Source organism: Phyllobates terribilis, unplaced genomic scaffold (genome assembly GCF_046119375.1).
Source record: "Phyllobates terribilis strain yellow unplaced genomic scaffold, ASM4611937v1 Scaffold_4__5_contigs__length_816908805, whole genome shotgun sequence".
NCBI lineage: Eukaryota > Metazoa > Chordata > Amphibia > Anura > Dendrobatidae > Phyllobates > Phyllobates terribilis.
Genome location: NW_027362764.1, coordinates 214,598,852 through 214,626,309, shown reverse-complemented (window position 1 = coordinate 214,626,309; position 27,458 = coordinate 214,598,852). Strand labels below are relative to the sequence as shown.

At 41.9% G+C, this 27,458-nt stretch overlaps 2 protein-coding genes across 4 annotated transcripts in view; one reads left to right on the top strand and one right to left on the bottom strand.

Annotated features, from left to right (window-relative positions):
• The window catches only part of METTL6 (methyltransferase 6, tRNA N3-cytidine), a 26,907-nt gene extending 21,011 nt beyond the window's left edge, over nt 1-5,896 (bottom strand). Inside the window, exons 1-2 of one of the 2 annotated variants that reach the window (XM_073678066.1) lie at nt 5,706-5,896; nt 2,897-3,201 (exon numbers count right to left, since the gene is read on the bottom strand). In XM_073678066.1, coding sequence (XP_073534167.1) covers nt 2,897-3,190 — 294 coding nt within the window. In that variant the 5' untranslated portion in view covers nt 3,191-3,201; nt 5,706-5,896. Of the gene's footprint in view, nt 1-2,896; nt 3,202-5,336; nt 5,599-5,705 lie in introns of those variants that run through there. The other variant, XM_073678067.1, reaches the window with a different exon arrangement.
• Nucleotides 5,602-27,458, top strand: EAF1 (ELL associated factor 1). Of its 2 annotated transcripts, XM_073678069.1 has the most exons (7): nt 5,602-5,866; nt 9,376-9,470; nt 12,103-12,239; nt 15,836-15,999; nt 20,322-20,537; nt 21,807-21,858; nt 23,569-27,458. In XM_073678069.1, the coding sequence occupies exons 1-6, from the start codon at nt 5,761-5,763 to the stop codon at nt 21,836-21,838; spliced, it is 750 nt and encodes a 249-aa protein (XP_073534170.1). In that variant the 5' UTR covers nt 5,602-5,760; the 3' UTR covers nt 21,839-21,858; nt 23,569-27,458. The 2 variants fall into 2 exon arrangements, with proteins under 2 accessions (XP_073534170.1, XP_073534169.1); XM_073678068.1 differs by lacking the exon at nt 21,807-21,858 and having other exon boundaries at nt 5,604-5,866.

The window sequence follows — 27,458 nt, the reverse complement described above, 5'->3', positions numbered from 1 at the left end:
TGCATACTTTGGTATATATCTTTTGGCTGTGGTGGGAACATTAAGACTAGTCTTACACTTGGGGACTGCCCTTGTAAGGGCGGGAGCATCGAAAGGGCACGACAGGGGAATTTAGCAAAGAACCAATATTCCTCTGGATCGGCCTAAATTTCGGATGCGCATCTACAGCTCCTAAGGTTTTTGGATTTTTTTGGTTACCCAGCCTGTGAAATTTTGTCAGAGTGGTAAGACCAAACCAATTTTTACTGAGCACTGTTCACTTTGTGGAGCACTAGCACTTTAAGGTTGTATTTTAATTCTAGGTACTTTTGTTTCAGTTACATTTTAATTTAATTCATCGCAGAATTTTTCTCTCCTGCTGAATACTCTATCTGTACATATTCATCAGAACTTTAAGCAGAACTGTCATCAGATTTCACCATATAAACTGCAAACATTACCAAACAGATCTGTCAAATCTGTTAACGCCTTACCTTCCTAGGAAATAATAGTATATCATGGGGAGGGTGTGGGTGTAAAGAGCAGGCTCTGTAGCTGAGCCCGCTCCACATTGGGCAGGTGTCAGCTGTTTAATACAGCCAGCTCCAGCCTCTAACAGCTATATCTGATCGCTGCTGTGTAACCACTTAGATGCTACCTTTACCCTATAACAGTGGGTGGTTCAGGACTTAAAGGGGTTGCCTTAAATGTAGTCACCCTTATAAAATAAAAAAAAACAAAACATATACTCATCCTCCGCACTGGCCCTATTTCAGCAGTGTGGGTGCCGGGTCAGCTGCAGACCATGTGACATTGTTATGCCACACGAAATCCACTGCGCGTTGTGCAATACTAAGCAGCGGCTATAATACAGGGGGCTGCTCTGTTCTGCGCCATACAGTGCTTATATTGCTGTGGAAGCGAATTTTGGCTGATATCGGTGGGAGTGTCCTAATCTGGACTTCATAGGAAATCATGATTTTCATTATATGCTGCAATACTTAATTAAGTATTGAAGTATATAGTATGAATGCAGGATCTAGTTCCTTATGTAGAAAATAAAATGAAAAAGTTAAAAACATTTAAAAAAAAAAAAGAAAACCACATACAACTTTGAATCCTCTTTACCATCCAAAGATAAAGAAATGAAAAAAATAGAAATAAAAAAAATAAGTTGATCCGGTATCGCTGTGTCTTTAAAAGTCTGATCTATCAATATATAAACTTATTTAACCCATAAATTACATATAGATATACCTTAATATGGCTCCATCCTCTAAGGTAATACAAAACTAGGCAAGTCTGGTATCACCTTAATTGTACTGACCTGAAGTATTGTTGCTATGACATTTTACTGCACAATGGACACAGTAAAAAGAAAACCAAAAAATAGCAGAATTGGATGTTTTTTACCATTTCACCCTACTTGGAATTTTTTCCCCACTTTCCAGTACATTATATGGTAAAATGTTTGGTGTCATTCAAAACTATAAACTAATCCACAAAAAACAAGCCTCATATGTCTACGTGGACAGAAAAAAAAGTTGATTCTGGAAAGAAGGGGAGAAAAAAAAAGCAAAACAATTTTCTGCATCGTTAAAGCATTAAGGATGCTGCAATTACTTTGAAAATCCATTTCAGAATGGTTGAATAATGTTTCATAAAAGTATAGTTCAATCTCCACCCATATAACCTGATTGACAGCTCCTCAGTGTCTCTCCTGCTTCCATCACGGCTCAGTACAAGCTGCAGCTGTCAGTTGGGCGGAGACTGAATACACTTGGACTAGTGAGGTATTTCATTCTGTACCCAGACTCATAAAATACTTATCTTATCAGGATTATACAGCCATTCTGACATGGATTTTAAAAGTAAATATGCCAGTCTCATCAGGTAGAACAGATCTATCTTATACCAGTGAGTGCATTCCAGTTTGGCAAATATTAATAATGTATGCAGTTTGTATAGTGAAATCTGCTGATAGATCCACTTTGAGACCAAAATATCTACTATCCAGTTGCCGGGAAACATCAGGAACAAATGGACTTATATAGAACAGAGGTGATTAGATGTGCATAAAAAAGACAATTACAGGGGTTCTCTAAGAATGTAATAAAATGGCCCCATCGCATCATTCATATAGCAGCCCGTCCTAGTCATGTGTTAGGACAGGCTGCAATCTCAAAAAACACAGCTCCTGACTCCTGTATCTCAACTGACAGGAGTTGTAACGTAAGCACAGATACTGTTGGAAAAGGCTGTGACCGGAAAAGAAAAAGAATCTTTTTGTTGACTGAGCAGAAAGGATTTTTTTTCTCCAGCCTCATTACCCCGTGCACAGCCAAACAACCGAGGAGAAGCTTTATTTTCCTATCACCGTCTCCTCAACTGAAGGAGGTACCTGTGTTTATGATACAGCTCTGTGTCAGTTGAGACACAGGTCTCGGGAGCGGTGTTTCTTCAGACAGTAGTCCGCCCTCACATGTCACTAGGATCGGCTGTCTTTTGAATTGTGTGGAGGGGGCTTTTTTCTTACGTTCTAAAAGAATGAATTTAAAGACATATCCTCTCTCGTTGTTTTGGGGGATAACTTGAAAAAAAGTTCATATATAACATCCCAGAGAGGATAACTTTCAACCTGTTATGAGAAAGAGATCATAGTAGCAAGATGTGATCTTTCCTCCTACAGTCACTTTCCCCAGCAGTCTGTTTCCCTACCGATCACACATTTCTATCGTATCCTGTCTCATTTGTGAGATGTTCCCTTAAAGCCATTCACAAAACATTGCAATCCATTATTCATTTCATAACACTTAAACACCATTTGTAAAATGACCCAGTTTTCTTTTGGAACAACTAATTGAATTAATGCAATTAAAAAGACCTAATTACATTATCCTGAGAGACTACAGCCCACCTCCCTGCATGCTTTAAGTTCCTCAAACTCCCTGGTTGTCCAGTGTCTGTCCTTGAAGAAATTGGTGCTATTTCTCTTGTAGAAAAGGTCCCAGTTCTTCTGTGCTTCTCTTTCCAGCTTTAGTTGCTTGAACTCGGACACCAATGTAACATCAGTCTGGACGAGCGGGGCAACATAAGTGGTTGGAAGTTCTAATTTATCGGCCTTTTTCTGAAAAGGTGTTTCTGAAGACCATCCACAAGTAGAGTCCGTATCCCCCGCTGACTCATCCACACAAAGAGTACTGGAGGCCATGTTTTTCCAATCTGATGAGAAGAGTAGATGAAATGTTCATATGTTATAAATTTAGAATAGTCTGGGGCTCAGAATCTTCTACTTTTTCAATAATGGACCTTTTTTTTTACAATGTTCATAATGTAGGAGAATTATTGTAATAGTTTAGACTTTTTTTTTTCTTTTAGAATGTCACCTAACCAATGGGAAAATAAGGTTATTTAGTATTTTATTTAAAATATTTGTGAAAAAAAATGTTTACAGTTTTTGATCTCCCCAATAGCTCATACAATATACTGAGATCGTTTTGTATTTCAGTGTATTGTCCTGTCAGCCTAATAAGATCACTAACGTTCTGTGGCATCTAAGGGGTTAAATCAAGGTTTATCTCAAATTGGGGCGAGTGTTTTTTTTATTTAACTTTGCTTATAGTGCTTTACAGACATTGCCATCACTGTCCCCAGTGGGTCTACCTGGAAGAAACCCACCCAAACTCTCGGAAAACATGCAAACTCCTTGCAGATCTAGTCCTTGGTGGGATTTGAACCCAAGACCCCAGTTCTGCAAAGTAACAGTAATAACATTGAGCAGGGTTGCCAACCATTCAGAAATTCCAGGACAGTCCATAATAATAAGGCACTTTTTAGCCCTGTCCGTAAAATTTTTTAAGGCGTTTGTGATTTTTTTTTAAAGCTAAAGAGACTTAATCAGATTATTTAGCCTGTAATTATCATCATTTTACAGTTTACAGTGAATGCAGCTGATGTCTCATGTCAGAATTATGGGCTGTAGACTTGTATCACTTATAATCATAATGATGTATTATGGTTTTCCAATGTGTCAGTAAAAAATATTTTCTGACAGTGATTTTTTTGATAAGCTGTCCAGAAAAAATAAAAAGCCATTTTGAAAATCCTGCCACTGAGCAAGGTGTCAAGTTTTTAAGACTATTAACACCTGCCATGTATGGAACATGCTTCATAAGCTTGCTATATATCACATGTCAGGAGATGGTTAAAATGACTGAACTGTTTCTTATTAACTTGCTTTCATGCTTGGCTGGCATGTGAGGGACTGAAATTACAGGTCTGGTCGGGAGGCAGATACCGATAATATCATTTCTTCTGATTTCTGCCAATTTTCATGTTGTAAAGACCTTGTGCGTCATCAATGTTCCCACGTCACTCTTACTGATCCGTATCAATATCTAGATATTTAAAACAGGTTGTCCAGGGTGAAATGAAAAATCTGCAATCACTCTATGTGGCTGAAGTGTGCGCTGTGCCCACTGTCACCATTCCCCGGTATTTCCCATGTGTGTAGGTGGTTGTGTGACCACATATGTGATTTCCACAATTACAGCAACATGCCAAATAGTCACAGACATTTCTCTCAACAGAAGAGAAATGAGAAAAACAAGTATGGAAATCGCATATATGGGGTCACAAGACCACCCACACTGTGAATACAGGGGAATAGGGACAGAGTGGGCATCACACACTATCACGAATTGGGAGTTTGAAAATCTTTAGTAACATCCTTTAAGGTTTTTTTTCCATAAGGCTGTCCCGGCAAAAATGGTGCTATTGGTAGTTGTGCTTCTACTATATCAGTCAGGTGGGATGGAGATAGGGCTGCCGCACGGTGGCTCAGTGGTTAGCACTAGAGCCTTGCAGCCTTGGGGTCCTGGGTTCAAATCCCACCCAAGGACAACATCCGCAAGGAGTTCCCACACTCCAAAGACATACTGATAGGGAACCTCAATTACAGCCAAACATCACACACATCTGACAGTGATGTTGCCATCAGAATCCCTCATTCTCTCTTCCTTGCCCATTTCCTGCCCCCACCTAATGATAAAGCATTTGGTGCCATGCTCAGGCGGGGGGCTTCTGTGGGGCCCTGGTTTGCAGCTCCTCTGGCAGGTCCCCCTTCATCCTCTGTGTTCTGGGAGAGCTGACAAATATGAAGTATGAGCAATTTTATCTCAGCATAAGAACTGTTACAGGGAACAGTCCCCCTCCCCCTGTCTTTAGATATGGGGGTCCAAACTCTGGGTCTGCTTCACTATTTCCCCCCTCAACAATAGCCCAGACTTTTGACTGTATACAGATTTGCCATTTTTACAATCTCTGCTTGCTGTCAGTGGATGAGAAAGGTCACTTACACGCACTGCATGCTGGGTAGAAGAGCAGGAATCAGAAGGAATACTCCTGAGCTTATCTGATGTGTGAACATGAACTGACAGATGGTAAATGGTGAGAGACCCAAAGCCCTATTGGACCGTACGCATATGGTAAGCATAAAAGTGACATCTTAGGGGGCGAAGACCAGACAAACTGTGGAACGATGGAGAACTCCGTCAGGCTTCTCCGGAATGCTATGTCGGCTGCACACGGACGCTCTGTACTGTAGAACGTTCTCTATGATGTGCTGCAGCGCGTCACTATCTACGTTGTATGGGCAGGTAGGGAACCCTGCACTCACGTCATTACTGCGCCTGCGCAGCCGGAGCGATAGAGGAAGAAGCACTTACCGTTTTGTTTATGTGATTACCGCCATAGCCTGAGCAAGTCACTAGAGCTGAGAAAATGAACGGGACGCCACCCCCACCGCCTCTGGACCGGGAGGAACACGGGCTGAGATTAGGGGAGAGCTTCGAGAAGAGGCCGCGCTCCTCCTTCCACACTGTGCGCTGTGAGTACCGGGCAGTGACGTCACATAGTGTCTGCCAATCACGCTCTGCCTTTTCAGATGACGTCATCCACAGTTGTTGATGCTGAAATATGTCATGTTGCTGACGTCATTCTCTCATTGATGGATCGTACTTAATAAATGTAATGCGCATGAATAGTGCCAGGCATGGTGCAGTCTGCCTGTGAGGGAGTGCCTGGCTCTGTGTAATATTATTATTATTATTAACAATAATATTAATATTATTATTATTATTGTATTTCCCTGTGCCCCGTGTGGTGGTAGATTGTAGGGTCTGCTGGGATTTGTGCTCCATGCTGTGCTTTCTATATACCATCTCCAGATGTGCTGGCTGTAACCTGAGCGCTCACTGCTGACACTGTTCACACTGAGGGAGAGTCTCTGGTCACAGTGCTGCATTATTGCTATTTGTGCAAATCCCTGACTGACGCAATCTGTCAGAAGAGTTTTACCCCCTTAAAGGGAATCCATCCCCAAGTTCTTTCTACCCCATATGAGAGCTGCATAATGTGGAGATAGACCCTGATTCCAACAATGAGTCACTTACTGGGCTGCCTGCTGCAGTTTTGATGAAATCGTTGTTTTTCTGCTGCAGATCTCTGAATGCTGAGCCCTGTATAACCCCGCCCACACCACTGATTGGCAGCTTTCTGTGTACACTGTGCATAGGCAGAAGGCTTCCAATTAGTTGGTGGGGGTGGGGCTATATGGTAGCAGTTTTACTAGTCCTCCAGTGATAATCTGTTGATAAAACAGGGATTTTATCAGAACTACAGCAAGCAGCCCAGTACGTGGCACTTCGCTGGAATCAGGGTCTCTTCTCTCAGATTGGGAGGCAAAAGCCTGGTGACCGATTCCCTTTAAATCTCCACCATGACCTTGTAGTTGTGTTTCTGCATTCTCTAATTGTGTATCAGTGAGGTACTATAATGCCGGCTTGTGCCGTGTGTCTATCAGCCATGGAGGTGGAGAGTAATATCAAGTGTAATATGGGTGCAACCATGGACTGTGGTCCAACCTGTAATGTGGTCAGGATTCACAGCCATACTTCTTAGCTTGCATAGTTGCCAACTGTTATAGATTTACCAGGACTCCTGGGCCAAAAGGGGTATGGTTAGGGTAAATACCACCCAAAAGTGGGTTTTCTTAGGTGGGCCGGCGGCTTTCCTAGAAGATGTTCGGGCGTTTCAAGGTGGTAAGGAGTTAGGGCAGGACTTAAAGAGGTTGTCCACTACTTACATATTGATGGCCTATCCTTAGGATGGGGCATCAATGTCTGATTGGTCGGGGTCCGACACCCCCGCCGATCAGCTGTTATCCGTGGCGCTGGCCGGAAGAGCTTACTTGAGGAGCTGGCCGTCTACTTATAGTGGCTGGGGCTTGGTACTACATATCCGCCTCCTATTCAAATCAATAGGAGGCTTATGTGCAGTACCCTTCGGCAGCCACTACAAGTAGAAGGAGCAGCTTGGCAAGTCAGTACTTCTGGCCGACAGCTGATTGGCGGGGGTGTCGGACCTCGGACGATCAGACATTCATGACCTATCCTAAGGATAGGTAATCGATGCTAAAGTAGTGCACAACCCCTTTAAATACTTGCAGAAATGTTGACAAGTATTCGCTTCGGTGAAATTAGCCATAAGCCTAAATTCAGCCTATAAGGTATGAAAAAGTGTTTGCCCCCTTCCTGATTTCTTATTCTTTTGCATGCTTGTCACACTTACGGTAAATGTTTCAGATCACAAAACAAATGTAATTACTAGACAAAGATAACACAAGTCAACAAAATGCAGTTTTTAAATGAAGGTCTTTATTATTAAGGGAAAAAGAAATCCAAACCTACAGGGCCCTGTGTGAAAAAGTGATTGCCCCCTAAACCTAATAACTGGCTGGGCCACCCTTCACAGCAACAGCTGCAATCAAGCGTTTGTGATAACTGGTATTGAGTCTTTTACAACGCTCTGGAGGAATTTTGGCCACTCATTAGTGCAAAATTGCTGTATTTCAGCCACATTGGAGGGTTTCTGAGCATGAGCCACCTTTTTAAGGTCATGCTACAGCATCTCAATCGGATTAAGGTCAGTACTCTGACTAGGCTTAATTTTGTTTTTCTTAAGTCATTCAAAGGTGGACTTGCTGGTATGTTTTGGATCATTGTCCTGCTGCATAACCCAAGTGTGATTCAGGTCGAGATCATGAACAGATGGCCAGACATTCACCTTCAGGATTTTTTGGTAGACAGCGGAATTCATGGTTCCATTTACCACAGCAAGTCTTCCAGGTCCTGAAGTAGAAAAACAGCCCCAGACCATAACACTACCACCACCATCTTTTACTGTTGGTATGATGTTCCTTTTCTGAAATGATGTGTTACTTTTATGCCAGATGTAATGGGACATACACCTTCCAAAAGGTTAAACTTTTGTCTCGTCAGTCCACAGAGTATTCTCCCAAAACTGAGACAAGCCTTTATGTTCTGACCTTAACTGAGGCAAGTGAGGCCCTGCAGCTGTTTGGATGTTGTTGTGGGGTCTTCTGTGACCCCTTGGATGAGTCATTGCTGCGCTCTTGGGGTAATTTTGGTCGGCCGGCCACTCCTCGGAAGGTTCACCACTGTTCCATGTTTTCGTCATTTGTGGATAATGGCACTTACTGTGGTTCGCTGGAGTCCCAATGCTTTAGAAATGGTTTTTATAACCTTTTCCAGACTGATAGAGCTCAATTACTTTGTTTCTCATTTGTTCCTGAATTTCTTTGGATCACAGCATGATGTCTAGCTTTAAAGGATACTTTGATCTACTTCACTATGACAGGCAGGTCCTATTTAAGTGATTTCTTGATTGAGAACAGGTGTGGCAGTAATCAGGCCTGTGTGTGGCTAGGGAAATTGAACTCAGCTTCCCAAAGATGTGATAAATTAACTGTGGTTTATGTTTTAAGGGGGAAAGGTGGCAATCACTTTTTCACACAGGGCCCTGTAGGTTTGGATTTCTTTTTCCCTTAATAATAAAGACCTTCATTTAAAAACTGCATTTTGTGGTTACTTGTGTTCTCTTTGTCTAATATTTAAATTTGTTTTGTGATCTGAAACGTTTAAGTGTGACAAACATGCAAAATAATAAGAAATCAGGAAGGGGGCAAACACATTTTCATACCACTGTATATATTATTATGCAAAGTATCTCCTACCCATTACAATGTTAAAAACAGCACACACATGATGGCATCAGCGTGCTCTCTGTGATTTTCACGACTCTTAGACTTGTATGTGTGATTTTAATCTGTGACTATTATCAAAAACTGATATATCTGCATTATTATTTTGGCAGACATTGTAAAAAAAAAAAAAAACTTGACTACTATCTGTACATGTTCTATCCATAAAAAAACAACCTAAAGATAGAACACGTAAGTGAATAAAGGATATGTGATTGAGGCCTATGCTGTGGGAGAAATGACCACCGTCATGAGCTGTCTTCTTTTTGTTGTAGATGATTTTAAGCCGGCGTCCATAGACACATCTTGTGAAGGAGAACTTCAGGTTGGAAAAAAAGATGAAGTTACAATAACTTTGCCGCACATCCCAGTAAGTGAAATGTATCAGGGCGGACATTTGTTTTGTGCTCACGGTTACCTCTATGTCGTATCATTTCTACAGTCAGACCAGATTTCAGCTAATTTACGGACCACTCCCATTGTAATTACTCAGTGGGGAGTTATTCTGACTTCCTTAGGAATAATCTGTTTTGCATGCCAGGCAGTTCCATGTGTTAGTTCAGGGTATTCCTTAGTAGCTGAAGGTATGATTTACAGATTACAACACTGGAACCCGACTCTGTAAGTAGCCCTGGTGCTGGATGATGGATTTCTGGGTAAGCATTCATTTCATTTTCTATATCGTAGTTGTGGAGAGGGCAACCAGAGGCTCAGGAGAGAGTAAAAATACCCTGTCTTAGTTTCTTGAGACAATGGGTAGTTCCTCTTCATCAGCATTCTTTCAGCACTTTAGGTGCTTGAACTCCATTCACCATCACTTTCCAACATCTATTGCAGATGTTATTGAGCAATAGTTTGCCTGAACTGAACCCTCACCTCCCTGTATACAGTGTGAGGGATGGGAGAGGAGGAGCAGAGAGCACCTTGTTGTCTCTGCTGCTAGAGACTGATGATGGATTACACTTGACAACAGGAAGTAGACGCCAAGTCAGACACATAGGAGACACCTCTTCGCTGTTTCTGGTAAACAAAGTACTTTGTAGTTTTGGCCATCAGATGAACATACGTTTATTGAAACATCTATTACTTTTGTCAACACATGAGCAATTTATGTAAAAGAGGGGAAGTATTGTTATTCTGTCAATGAAGCAAGAACATGAGCGCTGTGATAGAAATTGTCCTATGAAAAACAGATACGTACGTTAAAGATAGGTGGTCTCCTGATGTCTGGGACCCTATCGTTTCCAAAATAAGGGTTCTCCAGGTGCTCCTGTAGGACAGTAAACAATGGATTGTCAGCCACCCTCCATAGAAATAGAGCTCCTCCATTCAGCTGTTCCTGTACATAAGAGACGTCACTCCGGCACATTGGGGTAGCACTGAGGGGGAATAATTCAGAGGGTCAGGGCACTGGGGTCCCGTCTGCCCTCAGAGTTAATTTTCTCAGCAATGGGATAGCCATTGCACCCAGTGCAGTATGTTTGAGCTTGTTTTCTTACATCCCTTCCCAGCAGTGTAATCATTTTGGTCATCCTAAAGCTCCTTAGGGGATTACTATTGAACATCTTTATTATCTGCTTATAATGTGTCAGTATGCTTCTGTGTGATAATACCTTATGTTATGTGTCACATTGGCTTGGTGCTGTGCCCTAACAGCAGGCATTGTGTGCAGACAGCTTTGAGAGTCTTTCTATCTCCCCAGGGCTCAATGAGGATCGGTCTGTCAGTCCCTGATTTAAAGGGAACGTCCTCTTTGATCATGTAGCAGTCGTTCTATCAAAGGATCCACCACCCGTGTTGAAGCTTTCTCTAGTCCTGGCCAGTAGACTGGGATCTCCACATATAGGATTTATTCCACATTGCTGTGAAATCCCTTGTGGGAAGTCATTATGGGGGTTGTTGTGACTGTGGCTGATTATTATGAGCTATTCACAGCATACAGGATACCTGCACCTCTGTCTTCACAGTAGTTTCCACAGCACTTTTCATGTTAAAATTACAAGCAATTATCTTATAATATAATGAGCCTAACAACCAAACCTTAAAGGGGTTGTCCCCTTCCAGAAAACCTACATTCATTGGCTGTGGCAGTAATACCGAGCATTACTTAACCTCTCGTGTCCTGTGCTAGCTCTCCACCACTGCCAAGGTCTCTGATTGTCGTCAGCGGTGATGTGACATCACAGCGGATGTAGGCAGCACGAGCCGCTGAGCTCACTGATTGGCAGCAGAGCTGTCGATGCAACATGAGTGCTGCAGACAACAGAACCTGGGATAATGGCGGAGACTCAGCGCTGGACCAGGGAAGGATAAGTAATGCTTGGTCTTTTTTCTTTTATAGCTACCGATGGAAGTTTTCTGAAAGAGGACAAACCCTTTAATTAAAAAAAAACCTTTTTAGTCCTGGAATCAGTAATTCTACACATCGGCATTGTGAAAACGCCTGATATCTGCATCTATTTCTGCTCTGCACCTGTGCCGTGTCATCGTTTGTGCCCAGTACGTAATGTTCCCTGTGGATTTGTAGCCCCCGGCTTTGTCTCTAATGCATTGTGCTCTTGGATGCCTAGTATAAGGTCATTAGTAGCTGCATGTATCCAAGGTGGATCAGCCCAGTGCTGGCAGACAGCAGGTCCTCATTACACATGTACATGTCGGCTTCTTCTCTAGAGAGGTAAAAACAACAATAGAAATTAGGAGTGATTGGATAATTGGGTAGTGACCTGCAGGAAAATCAAAAGCTTTCCTCCATCCCATCAGCAGACCCTGGCAGCTTTCCTTGGCATGGAATAGAATGCAGACTGCTGTAAGTGGTAATCTGCATTCTGCTGATTTATGCCCTGGGAAGGGAAAGTCACTGGAATTATGACAGCCTTGCTGTATGTTCCTAAATGAGAAGCATTTTTATGAAAACCTCTTTTATTACTGTTTTAGGACAATGTGTGAACATGGGTTCATATTTTGCATTATCACGTCTATGAGGTACCTGTTCTGTATTTCAGGGCTCAACACCTCCCATGACTGTGTTCAAAGGAAACAAGCGACCGTACCAGAAGGACTGTGTGCTGATCATCAACCATGACACCGGGGAATATGTTCTGGAGAAGCTGAGCAGCAGTATACAAGTGAAGAAAACAAGGTACAGATAATTAGTCCAGGTCTTTGGGGCCCGATGTTATGACGGGTATATTCCCTAAGTGAACAATGGCTATTACAATAATGACCTCTTCTTTATAGATTTTTTTATGCTTAAATTTGTCACTGACTAAATAAATTCTAATACATTTTCATTTCATAATAAAATTCATCTTGGTTTATATTTTTACTAAAGTAGATCTGTTACCAGATTTTAAAATACAACCTGTACACATTAGTAGCTAGATCCATTAGACCTGCTGAGGCTGATGGAGTTACTCTGAAAATCCACGTCAGAATGCCTTTGTAATCCTGATATTAAAATGAGCATTTTATGAAACCTGCTGTAGAGTAAGAGAGATTATGAATCCAAATGTATTCAGTATCTCCACTCAGCCTGATTGATAGTTCCAGCTTATACTGAACACTGTGAGATCTCAGCAGCAGGAGGGACACTGAGGAGCTGTCAATCAAGCTATGTGGGCGGAGAATGAATTTCAGCCTTCAGTTAGCAATATACAGCCAACCTGACTTGTATTTTCAAAGTACCGTAAGTACACCACCAAAGGCAGGAAATCTAGTTAATAATGCTTAGCTTGTATTCTGAAATCTGGTTTAATTGTGCTGTTTCACAAAATCCCATCTATCTAGACAATTAGCTTTGTAATGCTATTTTTAATGGAGGTCTATATTTTACTTGTGCACAGAACTTTTACTAAGCAGTGAAGCATACAGTGGTGGCCAAAAGTATTGGCACCCCTGCAATTCTGTCAGATAATACTCAGTTTCTTCCTGAAAATGATTGCAATCACAAATTCTTTGGTATTATTATCTTCATTTAATTTGTCTTCAATGAAAAAACACAAAAAGAATTGTCCTAAAGCCAAATTGGATACAATTCCACACCAAACCTAAAAAAGGGGGTGGACAAAAGTATTGGCACTGTTTGAAAAATCATGTGATGCTTCTCTAATTCGTGTAATTAACAGCACCTGTAACTTACCTGTGGCACCTAACAGGTGTTGGCAATAACTAAATCACACTTGCAGACAGTTAACATGGATTAAAGTTGACTCAACCTCTGTCCTGTGTCCTTGTGTGTACCACATTGAGCATGGAGAAAAGAAAGAAGACCAAAGAACTGTCTGAGGACTTGAGAAACCAAATTGTGAGGAAGCATGAGCAATCTCAAGGCTACAAGTCCATCTCCAAAGACCTGAATGTTCCTGTGTCTTCCGTGCGCAGTGTCATCAAGAAGTTTAAAACCCATGGCACTGTGGCTAACCTCCCTAGATGTGGACGGAAAAGAAAAATTGACGAGAGATTTCAACGCAAGATTGTGCGGATGGTGGATAAAGAACCTCGACTAACATCCAAACAAGTTCAAGCTGCCCTGCAGTCCGAGGGTACAACAGTATCAACCCGTACTATCCGTCGGCGTCTGAATGAAAAGGGACTGTATGGTAGGATACCCAGGAAGACCCCACTTCTTACCCCGAGACCTAAAAAAGCCAGGCTGGAGTTTGCCAAAACTTACCTGAGAAAGCCTAAAACGTTTTGGAAGAATGTTCTCTGGTCAGATGAGACAAAAGTAGAGCATTTTGGCAAAAAGCATCAACATAGAGTGTACAGGAAAAAAAAAGAGGCATTCAAAGAAAAGAACACGGTCCCTACAGTGAAACATGGCGGAGGTTCCCTGATGTTTTGGGGTTGCTTTGCTGCCTCTGGCACTGCACTGCTTGACCGTGTGCATGGCATAATGAAGTCTGAAGACTACCAACAAATTTTGCAGCATAATGTAGGGCCCAGTGTGAGAAAGCTGGGTCTCCCTCAGAGGTCATGGGTCTTCCAGCAGGACAATGACCCAAAACACACTTCCAAAAGCACTATAAAATGGTTTGAGAGAAAGCACTGGAGACTTCTAAGGTGGCCAGCAATGAGTCCAGACCTGAATCCCATAGAACACCTGTGGAGAGATCTCAAAATGGCAGTTTGGAGAAGGCACCCTTCAAATATCAGGGACCTGGAGCAGTTTGCCAAAGAAGAATGGTCTACAATTCCAGCAGAGCATTGTAAGAAACTCATTGATGGTTACCGGAAGCGGTTGTTCGCAGTTATTTTGGCTAAAGGTTGTGCAACCAAGTATTAGGCTGAGGGTGCTAATACTTTTGTCTGGCCCATTTTTGGAGTTTGTGTGAAATGATCAATGATTTTATTTTTGCTTCATTCTCTTTTGTGTTTTTTCCTTGCAAGCAAATTAAATGTAGATAATAATACCTAAGAATTTGTGATTGCAATCATTTTCAGGAAGAAACTGAGTATTATCTGACAGAATTGCAGGGGTGCCAATACTTTTGGCCACCACTGTATGTATGCTATATATTATTGAAGGTATACTGCATCATACACATATACAATTACTATTTATCGGTTAGCAATTTCCTTTAAAGTGGTTTGCCAGGACTGTGATATTGATTGCCTATATTTATGTTGGACTATAAATTTCAGATTGTTTGATATAAATGCCCAGTGAATATCATGGATGGGACCTATTCTAATAAATAGGACCTCTGCATGATACTCTCTGGGTGACAGCTGGTTATTCAGTAACCTCCCCCCCCCAGTATGCAATTGTGTCACTCTATACCCAGTGTCTAATTGGGCATGTCAGTATGCCTGGACTTTGCCATTACAGACCTGAACCTTCAGTCACTTGTTCTTGTACCAAACCCTTGAAAGTACCTTTCATCCTTATGGGGCTGCCCTTTCTGTTTAAGAAAAGATTGGGCAGCCTGAGACTGGAGAAAGAAGGAACCCTGGCCCACAGTAGCATTGACACACAGTCTACTCTCCTCACTGTACAGTGATTATATGTGCTGGAGTACAGCAGAGTTGAGTGTAATTAACAGCCACAGCTTTCATCTCCAGCAGTCAGTGTGGGGGAGGGGCAGTACAGCAGAGTTGACAGCACTACACTTGCTTTGGTAATGCTAATGTGTATTTAGTTGTGTTGATAGAGCTCATTTCAATTTGAGAGGAGCGCTACTAGAAGTGTTTGTAATGAGACTCAACATCTGTAGCACTGCAACTCTCACACAGTGAATTGCACAGACAAGAGCTCAAAGCTGTCAGTTAATCACACTCAGGTCTGCTGTTCTCCAGCAATTGTCATCACTTTGCAGTGAAGAGATCAGACAGTTTGTCAAAGCTATTGTGGGGGGCCTGTTCTTCTCTCCCCAGTGTGACTGCCAGTTTATGATTGGTCAGCGACAGAAAGAGGAAGACGTACCTGCCCATAGTAAAAACTCTCTGGTAATGCCTACTTGGACTTAAACAGTTGTTTTCTTTTGTTTTTCTTTTTTTTTTTTTAAGAGCCAAATATTTTGATTACATAAATTACATTGCAAATCAAATTAGCAATGTCACCTGGAGTCCCAAAAACCTAACTGCTTGGACCCTTGGCAATTAGCCTTGTTTGCCAGGTTGGGCGGGCATTGCTTAATTATTTCTCTAGCACCAACACTTTACACATGATCAGCTAAAATGTAAGGGATGTAACAGAAAATCACAGAAATATATCATTTTTATTTCTTTTTTTAGGGCTGAGGGCAGTAGCAAGATTCAAGCCCGGATAGAGCAGCAATCTGCCCGATCCTCACAGCCATCCTCACAGTTTAAAACTCCATCAAAACCTGCAGGACCTAAAACTTCACCCATGAAGGATCATCCTTCTCCTGAACCTCAGCTCGACGACATCAAAAGGGGTAACGCGTCACCTGTGATGTGTGTACGTATGTGTGTGTATATATATATGTGTGTATATATATATATATATATATATATATATATATATAATATATAATGTCACAGGTCGGATGCAGGTGAATGGGACAGAGCTGATGTGCTGGCTATGTTATACAGATGGCTTCAATCACTGCTGTTTAACAATTTGAGTGCCTCTGTCAGCCTCGGGGTGTTGATGGGTCAACCTTGGCATTTGGGGGCCTGTTGAAGTATCCATTTGCTGCCATCTTGCAACATATTGTACGAACTATAAGAGGTTCAAGTACCCTTATGGGACTACAAAATATGTCAAAATTATTTAAAATATTTCCTTTTAATTATAAATGGGGAAAAAATTGCAAAGTGCATGTAAAAACATGCAACTATGCAATTTACCTCTTATTAAAGGGAATCTGTCAGTAGGATCCACCTTCCTAAGCCGTCTATATGGGCATGTAGTCATAAGAAGATGTATAAAATGATGTCTTCTTCCAGAGAAATCCACGTTCTTCTTATATGTAAATGAGCTGTCGCAGGCTATAGGCCCGACACTGATCTCTATGAGAATACTGCCTCCAGAGCTTATTTTACATAAGGGACGGTTACCAGTGTGATGTGTAATGGCCGCTCTCCTGATCTCACTGCAGAGCTGTGTGTGATTATACCTGACACATCTGCAGGTTCCTCTCAGATTCAGCTTCTATCTCACATGCAGACAGGGCTGGAATTTTGTTACAATACAGCAGAGCTCAGAGAGCTGCAAATAATGTGTTTGTAAGAAGACAGAGTTCAGTTCTACTGTTCTGTGTTAGTTACATGTCTCACACTGGTAATGCCCCCTTTTTTAAAAAAAGCTCTGGAGACAGATTATCATACAGATCAGTGTCCGGCCCATAGTCCTGAACAACTCATTTACATATAAGAAAAATATGGATTTCTCTAGAATAAGACATTGGATCACAGATATCAAGGTGTCATTTTATTCAGATATCCTCTAAAAAAAATTTCTCCATTCTCAAGAACGAGGGGACTTTAAATTTTATAGTTTACCATTGACAAGGTTATCGGCCACCTCTACAGTTCATCAGTGGTGGCTGCTCTTCTAGACAAGGAGTTTTTGCAAGCTCTTAACTGTACACCTTGCATGGGCTGTTCTGAAGCTGGCCGCATCACTGTATCCAGCCAGTTTCAGTCCCTGAAATTTCCTCCGATGCTGCAAAGGCAAAGCTGTCTTTGCTGGCAGTATTGGATGGTGCACAGTTTTGATAAAAAGTTTTCTCTGCTGCCGATGTAGCAGGGCTCAGATGTTGAGCTGTGATATAACCCTACCCACACCACAGCTTTCTGTGTACATTATATAGTGACAGAGAGATGCTAATCAGTGCTGAGGGCATGGTTGGACTACCCTGCTCGTGCCTTGTTGTCCTGTAATGATAATCTCCTGATGATAAAACACAGGTTGTATTGAAACCGCAAAACACAGTCCAGTAAGTGACAAATCTCTGAAATCTCTGTTCCTACATTATGGTGCTCTCAGATTACATAACAAAACCCTGCTGAAGGATTCCCTTTAAAGGGATTCTGTCACCCCCTGGGACTTATTAGACCTCTAATATGGGCATACAGGTTATAGAAATGTAAATCTATACCTGTATGGCCCATATTAGAGGTTTGCTTGCTTTGAAATTGCTTTTTATTAAATCAGTTTCGACAATAAGGTTTTCTCCCCACTTCCTCCTGGCATCCTGATAGTTAGGAACCATATTGTATATAAGTATACACGTGTATATGTATATACATTCATATATCTCTATATACACATATATATATATGTATGTATATACATATACACATGTATACTTATATACAATATGGTTCCTAACTATCAGGATGCCAGGAGGAAGTGGGAGCAAACCTTATTGTTGCGCACGCCGGAGGTCACTGGAGCGGAAGTCACAGTGACACCCCAGCGCATTAGAGCACTGCAGGGAAAAATAGGGCCCGGAGCAAAAAAAGTGCGCCCCGCGTTAGAGGGGCTTTTCGCATGCGCGGAATCTGGACAAGAAAAATGCACGTCACAGTGCACTGTGACGTGCAGGGGAGAGAGAGAATATTGAAACTAAGTACAGTGCCTACAATTAGTATTCAACCACCTGCAGATTTAGCTGGTTTGATAAGATACAAATAAGGTAGAGCCTTCAAACTGCAAACGAGAGTAGGTTTTATGAACAGAAGCATAAATGTTACAAACCAAAAAGTTATGTTGCTCAGTTGAATTTTATTAAATTTTAAACATAAAAGTGTGGGTCAATTATTATACAACCCCTATGTTTAATATTTTGTGGAATAACCCTTGTTTGCAATTACAGCTAATAATCGTCTTTTATAAGACCTGATCAGGCCGGCACAGGTCTGTGGAGTTATCTTGGCCCACTCCTCCATGCAGATCTTCTCCAAGTTATCTAGGTTCTTTGGGTGTCTCATGTGGACTTTATTCTTGAGCTCCTTCCACAAGTTTTCAATTGGGTTAAGGTCAGGAGACTGACTAGGCCACTCCAACACCTTGACTTTTTCCCTATTGAACCAGGCCTTGGTTTTCTTGGCTGTGTGCTTTGGGTCGTTGTCTTGTTGGAAGATGAAATTACGACCCATCTTAAGATCCTTGATGGAGGAGCGGAGGTTCTTGGCCAAAATCTCCAGGTAGGCCGTGCTATCCATCTTCCCATGGATGCGGACCAGATGGCCAGGCCCCTTGGCAGAGAAACAGCCCCACAGCATGATGCTGCCACCACCATGCTTGACTGTAGGGATGGTATTCTTGGGGTCGTATGCAGTGCCATCCAGTCTCCAAACGTCACGTGTGTGGTTGGCACCAAGGATCTCGATCTTGGTCTCATCAGACCATAGAACCTTGAACCATTCTGTCTCAGAGTCCTCCAAGTGATCATGAGCAAACTGTAGACGAGCCTTGACATGACGCTTTGAAAGTAAAGGTACCTTACGGGCTCGTCTGGAACGGAGACCATTGCGGTGGAGTACGTTACTTATGGTATTGACTGAAACCAATGTCCCCACTGGCATGAGATCTTCCCGGAGCTCCTTCCTTGTTGTCCTTGGGTTAGCCTTGACTCTTCGGACAAGCCTGGCCTCGGCACGGGAGGACACTTTCAGAGGCTGTCCTGGCCGTGGAAGGCTAACAGTAGTTCCATAAGCCTTCCACTTACGGATGATGCTCCCAACAGTGGAGACAGGTAGGCCCAACTCCTTGGAAAGGGTTTTGTACCCCTTGCCAGCCTTGTGACCCTCCACGATCTTGTCTCTGATGGCCTTGGAATGCTCCTTTGTCTTTCCCATGTTGACCATGTCTGAGTTCTGTTCACAAGTTTGGGGAGGGTCTTAAATAGTCAGAAAAGGCTGGCAAAAGAGATCTTTAATCCACACATGTGAAGCTCATTATTCTTGGTGCCTGAACTACTTCTTAATACTTTAGGGGGACCAAACAGAATTCTTGTGGTTTGAGGGGTTGAATAATAAATGACACTCTGAATTAACTTTTTACGTTTTAAAAAAAAAAAAAAAATTTGCTGCAGTGCATTTCCCACTTCCAGTCTGATCTACAGTACAAATGTCACAATGCCAAGTTAATTCCGCATGTGTCAACCAGCTAAATCTGCAGGGTGTTGAATACTACTTGTAGGCACTGTAAGTAGGCGGGTTTTCTTCACGTCCCCCGGAAGGGAAGCATGTCAAAACTGATTTAATAAAAAGCAATTTCAAAGCAAACAAACCTCTAACATGGGCCATACAGGTATAGATTCACATTTCTATCACCTGTATGCCCATTAGAGGTCTGATAAGTCCCAGGGGGTTACAGATTCCCTTTAACGTCTTGTCACCAATCCTATTGAGGCGCATTATAGTCAGTGTCTCTCCAGCCTGACAGGGCGTCTCCCATGGAACCAGTATATAATCCTGTGCCCTCAAAAATGCTTGAGGTATATATTTGGCTTAGACATGTGACTGGCGGTAGTGGAGCATATTCACATGAATGCAAAACACAGTATACAGTATATATAATGCTACACACACAATAGAAATAACGCTAGGTTATTGCCCCCATAGTTTGATTTTGATATTTATACCGTACATAACAATGGGAGGATGAGCATATTCTTTAACCCCTTATTCATCATACTTAAGGTGCAGGTGGCTCAGGAACTGACAATTCAGGCTTTCTTTAGGCTCAGAATGAATGAGAATATGTATTTCACAGGCTGTACTGACTATTCTCCCTGTATCTTAGAGCTGAGGGCGGAGGTGGAGATTATTGAGCAGATGAGCAGCACCAGTGGCAGCAGCTCCTCAGGATCAGCCAGCTCCTCGGGGAGTGAGGACGACTCCAGCAGCGGTGGAGAAGATGACACACACACGTCGCCCTCCCAGCAGTACAGCAACAGGGCGCCCATCTCCAATGGCACCAACAGACCCCAGGGAAGTACCCAGCTGATGAACACACTTAGTAAGTAGAGCCCCCTGCTGTCCCATCAGTGAAATCACAGTCATGTGAAATTACCTAAATGTGTTCGGAAAAAATAATCATGGCTAAGTACATCGATGAAGAGAGCGTTGTGTTTCCATTCACATGAAAAACAGTGAAATGTAGAAACAAAGGTAGTTTTTAATAGCCAACATTATCAGTGTGTTGTCAAATAAGATGAAATAGTTAAGTATGTCTTGAAAACTATAAGAAAAAAAGCTTGTTAGGATCAACACTTACCATTAGCGCAAGTTTCATGGCCGTCTATATTTGATATAGCCCTGGCTTCAGTAATGCTCCAGCATGTGGCTTGTGTGTAAGAGCTATAGATTAATTTGTTTGCCGCTTGGCGGTGTCTCCTGCTCTGGCCTCCGCTGCGACTTCTTGGTCCAAGGGCTCGCGCACGTCATACAAGTCCCCCGGCAACACGCTTAGGGCACACTCTCCCCACTTCTTAAAGGGGTAGGGCGCGCACTCCGGAAATTCCTCCAGTCTATAGCTTGGAGGCTTTCGGTATTTAAGGTACCCTCCCCTGTAAGGAGGTGCCTGAGCAACTTCAGTATTTAGTTAGTCTTGTACCCACTAGTTCTTTGTCAGGTTCCTGTTCCTGAGCCCATTCTACTACCCTATACCAGAGTCTGTCCTGTTATCCTGAGTCCGCCCTGCCAGAACCTAATTCTGTACCTGAACCCATCCTATCTGTAATAGTCATTCTGTACCCGCTCCTTCTGAAGCGTCACCTGTATCCATACCACCAGTGGCCCTGTTCCTGTCCTACCTGACACTCTGAGTCCATACCTGCTTCCCTGACCCCTGGGGTCAGCTGCTGCAGTACCGAGGACTGCTCTGAAGTGGTACCTGGCGGCTACCTGCAGCTCATGCCTATCCTCACCATCCGAGGCTCTAGTGAAGACCAGGTAGTTGCTTAGTGACGCCCCTCCAGAGTAAGCCCGGCCCGTGGTGCAGTGGGTCCATAACCCACCAGTGTAACAGCTACTCCTCACAGATATGGATAAAACAAGCTAATGTCAGAGAGGGAGGTTCAACCATCAGTAAAGGCTGCTACGTAGCTGAAATTTACTGTCAAAGTTGCATGAATTGTTACTAAAATAGGAAAAAAGATCCGTCACCTCTTTGTGTAATAAACCCAATACAAGGTAGAGAAATAAGCAGATGGTCAAGAAATGCGCGTATGTTCTTGCGTTGTTCCAATACAGTAACAACCATGTTTGTGAATACTTTGTCTTTAAGACGCTGCTCCTGTACCCAGGAGGATGATGTAACAGAACATCTCAACAGGATGGTCAGTAACAGAACAAAAAATGTGACACATTGTGCTGCTGATAATGGGCATCCAGGGCAGGTCTCTTTATTGATTATTATTCAGACAGTACATTTTGATACCGAATTGTCAACCAATTCATATAGAAACTTTGAGAAAATAGCCTTAATGGGGTATTTTTAAGTTTTGAAGTTATCCCCTTTCTATTGGATAGGGGTAACTTCCCGATCTCTGGAGTGCCAACTGATGGGACCTCCAGTGATCCAAAGAACCAAGGTTCTGAAAAACTCCTTGTGAATGGATCATTGGTCGATCATTCGCACTGCCACTCAATTCATTGTTAATAGGACCCCGGAGATTGCTGAGCGCAGTGTTTGGCTGATCTTCGATGTTCCCTTAAGAATGAATGGAGCGTCAGTGCGCATCTTCGACCAACGATCTATTCACATGGAGCTTTTCTGAGCCCTGGAGATTGGTGGGGGTCCCAGTGGTTGGACCCCTAGTGATTGGGACATTATCCCCTATCCACTGGATAAGGGATAACTTACAAACTTGAGAATACCCCTTTAACTCCGTTCTTTATCTTCTGGATAGTTATTACCAGCATCCTCTGTATCACTCATTTCTTGTTTTAATTCAGTTGCATAATTGTGACCTGTGGAGCCTTAATCTAACAACTTACATTTTTGACCTGATTATATCAAAAAAATGTAGTCTTGTTATGAAATGCCATTAAAACAGGTCACAAAACACCAGTGGGGACTCGCTGTGGTCTTTCTCCGTTAAATAGGAGTTCTATAACGTGCACAGCACTGATTTGTCACTATGCTCTTCCACAGCGATGCATTGAGTCACATTTATTGTGTCTGTGGCAGCTTAACCCAGCGCTTCTCCTACACTGCAGATGTTGCATTGTGGTGCACCGTTTGTGTCAGGAAGGATTTCTGTATCCAACACACTCCTATTCAACTAGTTGAAATTTGCAGAAGAAAAAAAAAGTGCAACTTACATGAAATGTTCTATTTGATGGAACTGTGCGCCATGACCAAAGTTATCATCTAGCCTTCAACTAAAGGTAAAGAAGCAGTCCTATTACAATGTTGATGGGCTAAACCTGTGTGAATACATATGTAGTGTAGATGTATTAATATACTGACCAATCACCATCTTCTCCACTGTCCAGCTCCGCTCCTGTCATCTTCTGGGTCATGTGATGACTTTTCGATTTGCTAGTTCACACTTGGGTTTATGTGAGAGCCGGAAGTCGCTATTACAATGTAAGTCTATGGAGTATCGATCAATAGACTTGCACTGTAAAAGCAACTTCCGGCTCTCACATAGACGCCTTTGTGATCAGAAGTTTAGTCAAAAGAGGACCAGAGCAGCACTGAACCCCGGAGAAGACGGTGATCACGGAGTATTTTAATAAACCTACACTTCACTACATATACATACCGGTTTAACCCATACAAATTTTAATGGGGGTGCTTCTTTAAATTCATTTTGATAGAGCACAACTGCACATGAACAATCCGCGCTTTCCTTGTGGCTGAGCTGAAAATTGTCACTTTCTTGGGTTTAGTAAAGGACTCCGTGTGTCCTACTGAAATTCAGTGTTTCAGCCTGGCCTAGTGGTTCAAGTGTCGTAAATTTGTTCTGTTTTGTGCCTTTAGTATTTGTTTATTGAGAAAGTATCCTCGGCCAATATGTGTCTTTTTTTTCTTATTTTAGGACATGACCTACAGCTAAGTGAATCTGGAAGTGACAGCGATGACTAAGAAGAGATGTTCATCCTGAATAGATCTTATTTCATTGTGTACATAGAAGCACTGATGCACCCGAATACTCAAGCACTGCAATAGTATAATAATATATGGCAATAGGTCTTTATCAGAAAGTAGGAGAGTAAAGTCATATTCAGACTTCTGCACTCACACACATGTACATATGGACACGGAAATCATATAGTGGCAGCAGAATGGTGAGGAGACAGTAGTCTCTAGACAATGGGTAAATCCTCCTTTCACATCGTATGCGTAAATATAAGGGAAAACTAGTATGATAAAATTATTCATGTGTGTTAAAATTGTGTTCGCTTCTTGTATGTATATATGTATTGACAAGGTATAAAGTGTTTTTAAATATAGTAGGATTTTTCTTTCTGTTGTGCTTCTCTAAAGTTCAGTTTACCATCAATATAGTACAACGAGCAGCAAGTTCAGTAAGCTTTTTGTCTTTCCAGTTTAATGGCGATACTACAGGATTTCATTAAATATATGCCCCCATGACCCAGTCCAACAGTGGGCTCATAGCCTACGCCTTCGATCCACATACATTTTAATTATGTACTAGTTTGCTGAAGGGTCATGCGTGTTGATCTCAAAGCTTTACTCTGAAGAACTATAAATTCCAAATTAGTTGACTCAAATCAAGAGAACCTCTTCTTTTTTTTTTTTTTTTTTTTTTAAGCCAAAGTGACAACTGAAAAAATTTGATTGGGGCCTCCAGTAGAACTGGGGTATTAATGGAATGACTTTAGGCTGCGTGCCCACGTTGCGGATTACAAGCGTTTTTGATGCGGAATTTCCGCAGCGGAAACGCTTGTAAAACGCTTGGTAAGCCGCACCCCATGGTCCCCAATGAGAATCCGCACGTTCTATGCCCATGCTGCGGATATTTCCGCAGCGTTTATGCTGCGTTCAAAAATCCGCAGCATGTTCATTAATTTTGTGTTTCCGCAAGCGGACTTGCCTTATTTAATGCATGAAAAAACGCAAGGCAATTCCGCATGTCGAAAACGCGTGATAAACGCTTGCGGAATTCCGCATGCGTTTTTCCGGGAGAGGACATGCGGAAATGAAGCTGAAAAGACAGAAAAAAGCTAGACTGCAGTTTACCAAAATGTACGCAAGTAAGCTAAAATCCTTCTGGGATAGCGTCTTGTGGACAGATACGTCCAAGATAGAGCTTTTTGGTAAAGCACATCATTCTATTTACCAAAAACGGAATGAGGCCTACAAAGAAAAGAACACAATACCTACAGTCAAATATGGTGGAGGTTCAAATATGTTTTGGGGTTGTTTTGCTGCCTTTGGCACTAGGTGCCTTGACTGTGTGTAAGGCATCATGAAATCTGAAGATTGCCAAAGGATTTTGGGTCGCAACGTAGTGCCCAGTGTCAGAAAGCTGGGTTTCCGTCCTAGATCATGTTCAGCAGGACAATGACCCCAAACATACTTCAAAAAGCACCTAGAAATCGATGGAAACAAAGCGCTGGAGAGTTCTGAAGTGGCCAACAATGGGTCTGGATCTAAATCCCATTGAACACCTGTGGAGAGATCTTAAAATTGCTGTTGGGAGTTGGGAAAAAGTATTCTTCAAATAGGAGACCTGGAGCGGTTTGCAAAAGAAGAGTAGTCCAAAATTCCAGTTGAGAGGTGTAAGAAGTTTGATGGTTATAGGAAGCAATTGATTGCAGTTATTTATTCCAAAGGGTGTGCAACCAAATATTAAGTTGAGGGTGTCAACAATTTTGTCAGGCCTATTTTGGGGGTTTTGTGTGAAATGATGTCCAATTTGCCTTTTTTCTCACTTTTTTCGTGTTGTTCCAATACACAAAGGAAATAAACACATGTATAACAAAACATGTGTAATTGCAATAATTTTCTGGGGGAAATTCTGCATTTTCTCGAACAATATCAAGGGTGCCAACATTTTTGGCCATGACTGTATGTCCCCAATTTCCTATTTAAGGCACAAAAAAGACCTTCTATTATACTTATAGATGGCGCAGTCCGGTCCGGTGGGCATCTCTGGTGTTGATCCGGCGCCTTATGATCGCCGTCCACCTTCCCTGCCTTCTGTGGATGACACTCTTTGTCATCCACACAGTGTACCCATTGTGCTCCTGCGCAGGCGCTATTCTCTCTGCCCTGCCAGAACAAAGCACTGTACTGTGCATGCGCCTGCTTTACCTACGAGTTACAGCAGAGCAGAGATAAGTGCGCCTGTGCAGGAGTGCGATGGAGGGCACTGTATGGATGACTTAGGACAAGTCATCAAGGAAGGAGGATGGCGATTGTAAGAATAGAGGAGTCGTCGAATCAAGACAAGAGATGCCCATTGGACCAGACTGCCCCATCTGTGAGTACAATAAAAGGTATTTTTTGTGTCTTGCATAGGGAATTGAGGACATACAACAGCCCTACTTGATATTGGGAAAACCTGGTAAAGGGAATCGGTTAAGAGGTAAATTGCAAAATTGCTTGTTTTTATAAGCACTTAGCAATTTTACCCTTTTAAGAACTTGTGACTTGCAGCTTCTGAAAAAAAAAGTTTAAGGATGCAAATATTTACTCCAGTTTTTAGGTGGCTGATTAGTTCTTCTGGATGTGCTGTTCTAGGCTTTTGTTTTCACTTTATGAGATAGCTGCAATAATGTACTGAAGTATAAAACCAGATCCAGTCTGAGACTAACGTGTCTTTAGGAGTCATAAAATTTACTTTATCATTTACTTTATTTTCTGTCTTGTGGTATTAATATTTTTTACTCTAAATTGTTAAAAATACCGCATGATGTTTATGAATTTGCATCAAATATTTTATTTTTGTCTTTAACCTTTTTTGTATGTTCTACTAAACTTTGCTAAAAACTTCAGACTAATAAACAATCTCACCAGAGGGGGAAACTAGAGCAAATCTCTGCAAACATTTTGTGAGTTTTTTAAAAAGTTGCAATTGATGAAACCCCACCCACAGTGGTGAACATAAAACAAGCACAAATTAAATACAGACAAAAACACCAAAATCAAGGAAAAAAAGGTTTAAATCCAATAAGGAATTGGACCCAAAGTGTTTTCATAGGTAACTTTTTGATTACATTTATGCAAGAAATGACTGACTGGTCTTTCCTCAAACTCCCAGTGATTGCTGGGATCATCTCTGTAGTTTTCCTTTTTATTTTTTTATAATGTGGAGATATATTTTATATAGTGTATAATTTTGGTAAATATGTATAGTAGAGTAAATTCTTTAAAGGGAATCTGTCATCAGGTTTTTGCCACCTAATCTGAGACCAGCATAATGTACAAGCAGAGACTCTGATTCCAACTATGGTATATATTTCTTACTGAGCTTCTAGCTGTAGTTTTGATTAAAATCACTGTTTTATTAACAGGAGATTATCACTAGAGGACTAGTAAAAGCTGCTGCCATGTATTAATCAATATTCATGAAATGTGTATAACCCCATCCCCACTACTGACTGGCAGCTTTCTGCCTATGCACAGTAAACACAGAAAGCTGTCAATCAGAGGTGTGAGCAGTGTTTTACAGAGCTGGGCATTCAAAGAAAAGGTTGATCAGCAGCAGATAAAACAATGATTTCATCAAAAGTGCAGCAAGTAGCCCATTAAGCGATACATCACTGGAATCAGTGTCTCTGCCCTTACATCATGCTGCCCTTACATCATGGGATAGCAAAAATCTAGTGACAGATTCCCTTTAACTCTTATTTTCACTGTATGCATAACAGGTATTTTATTATTTATTTTTAATGTTACTGGATTGCTCATATACAGTTGTGTGATATCATAATTAAAGTGCATTTTATATGCCTGATA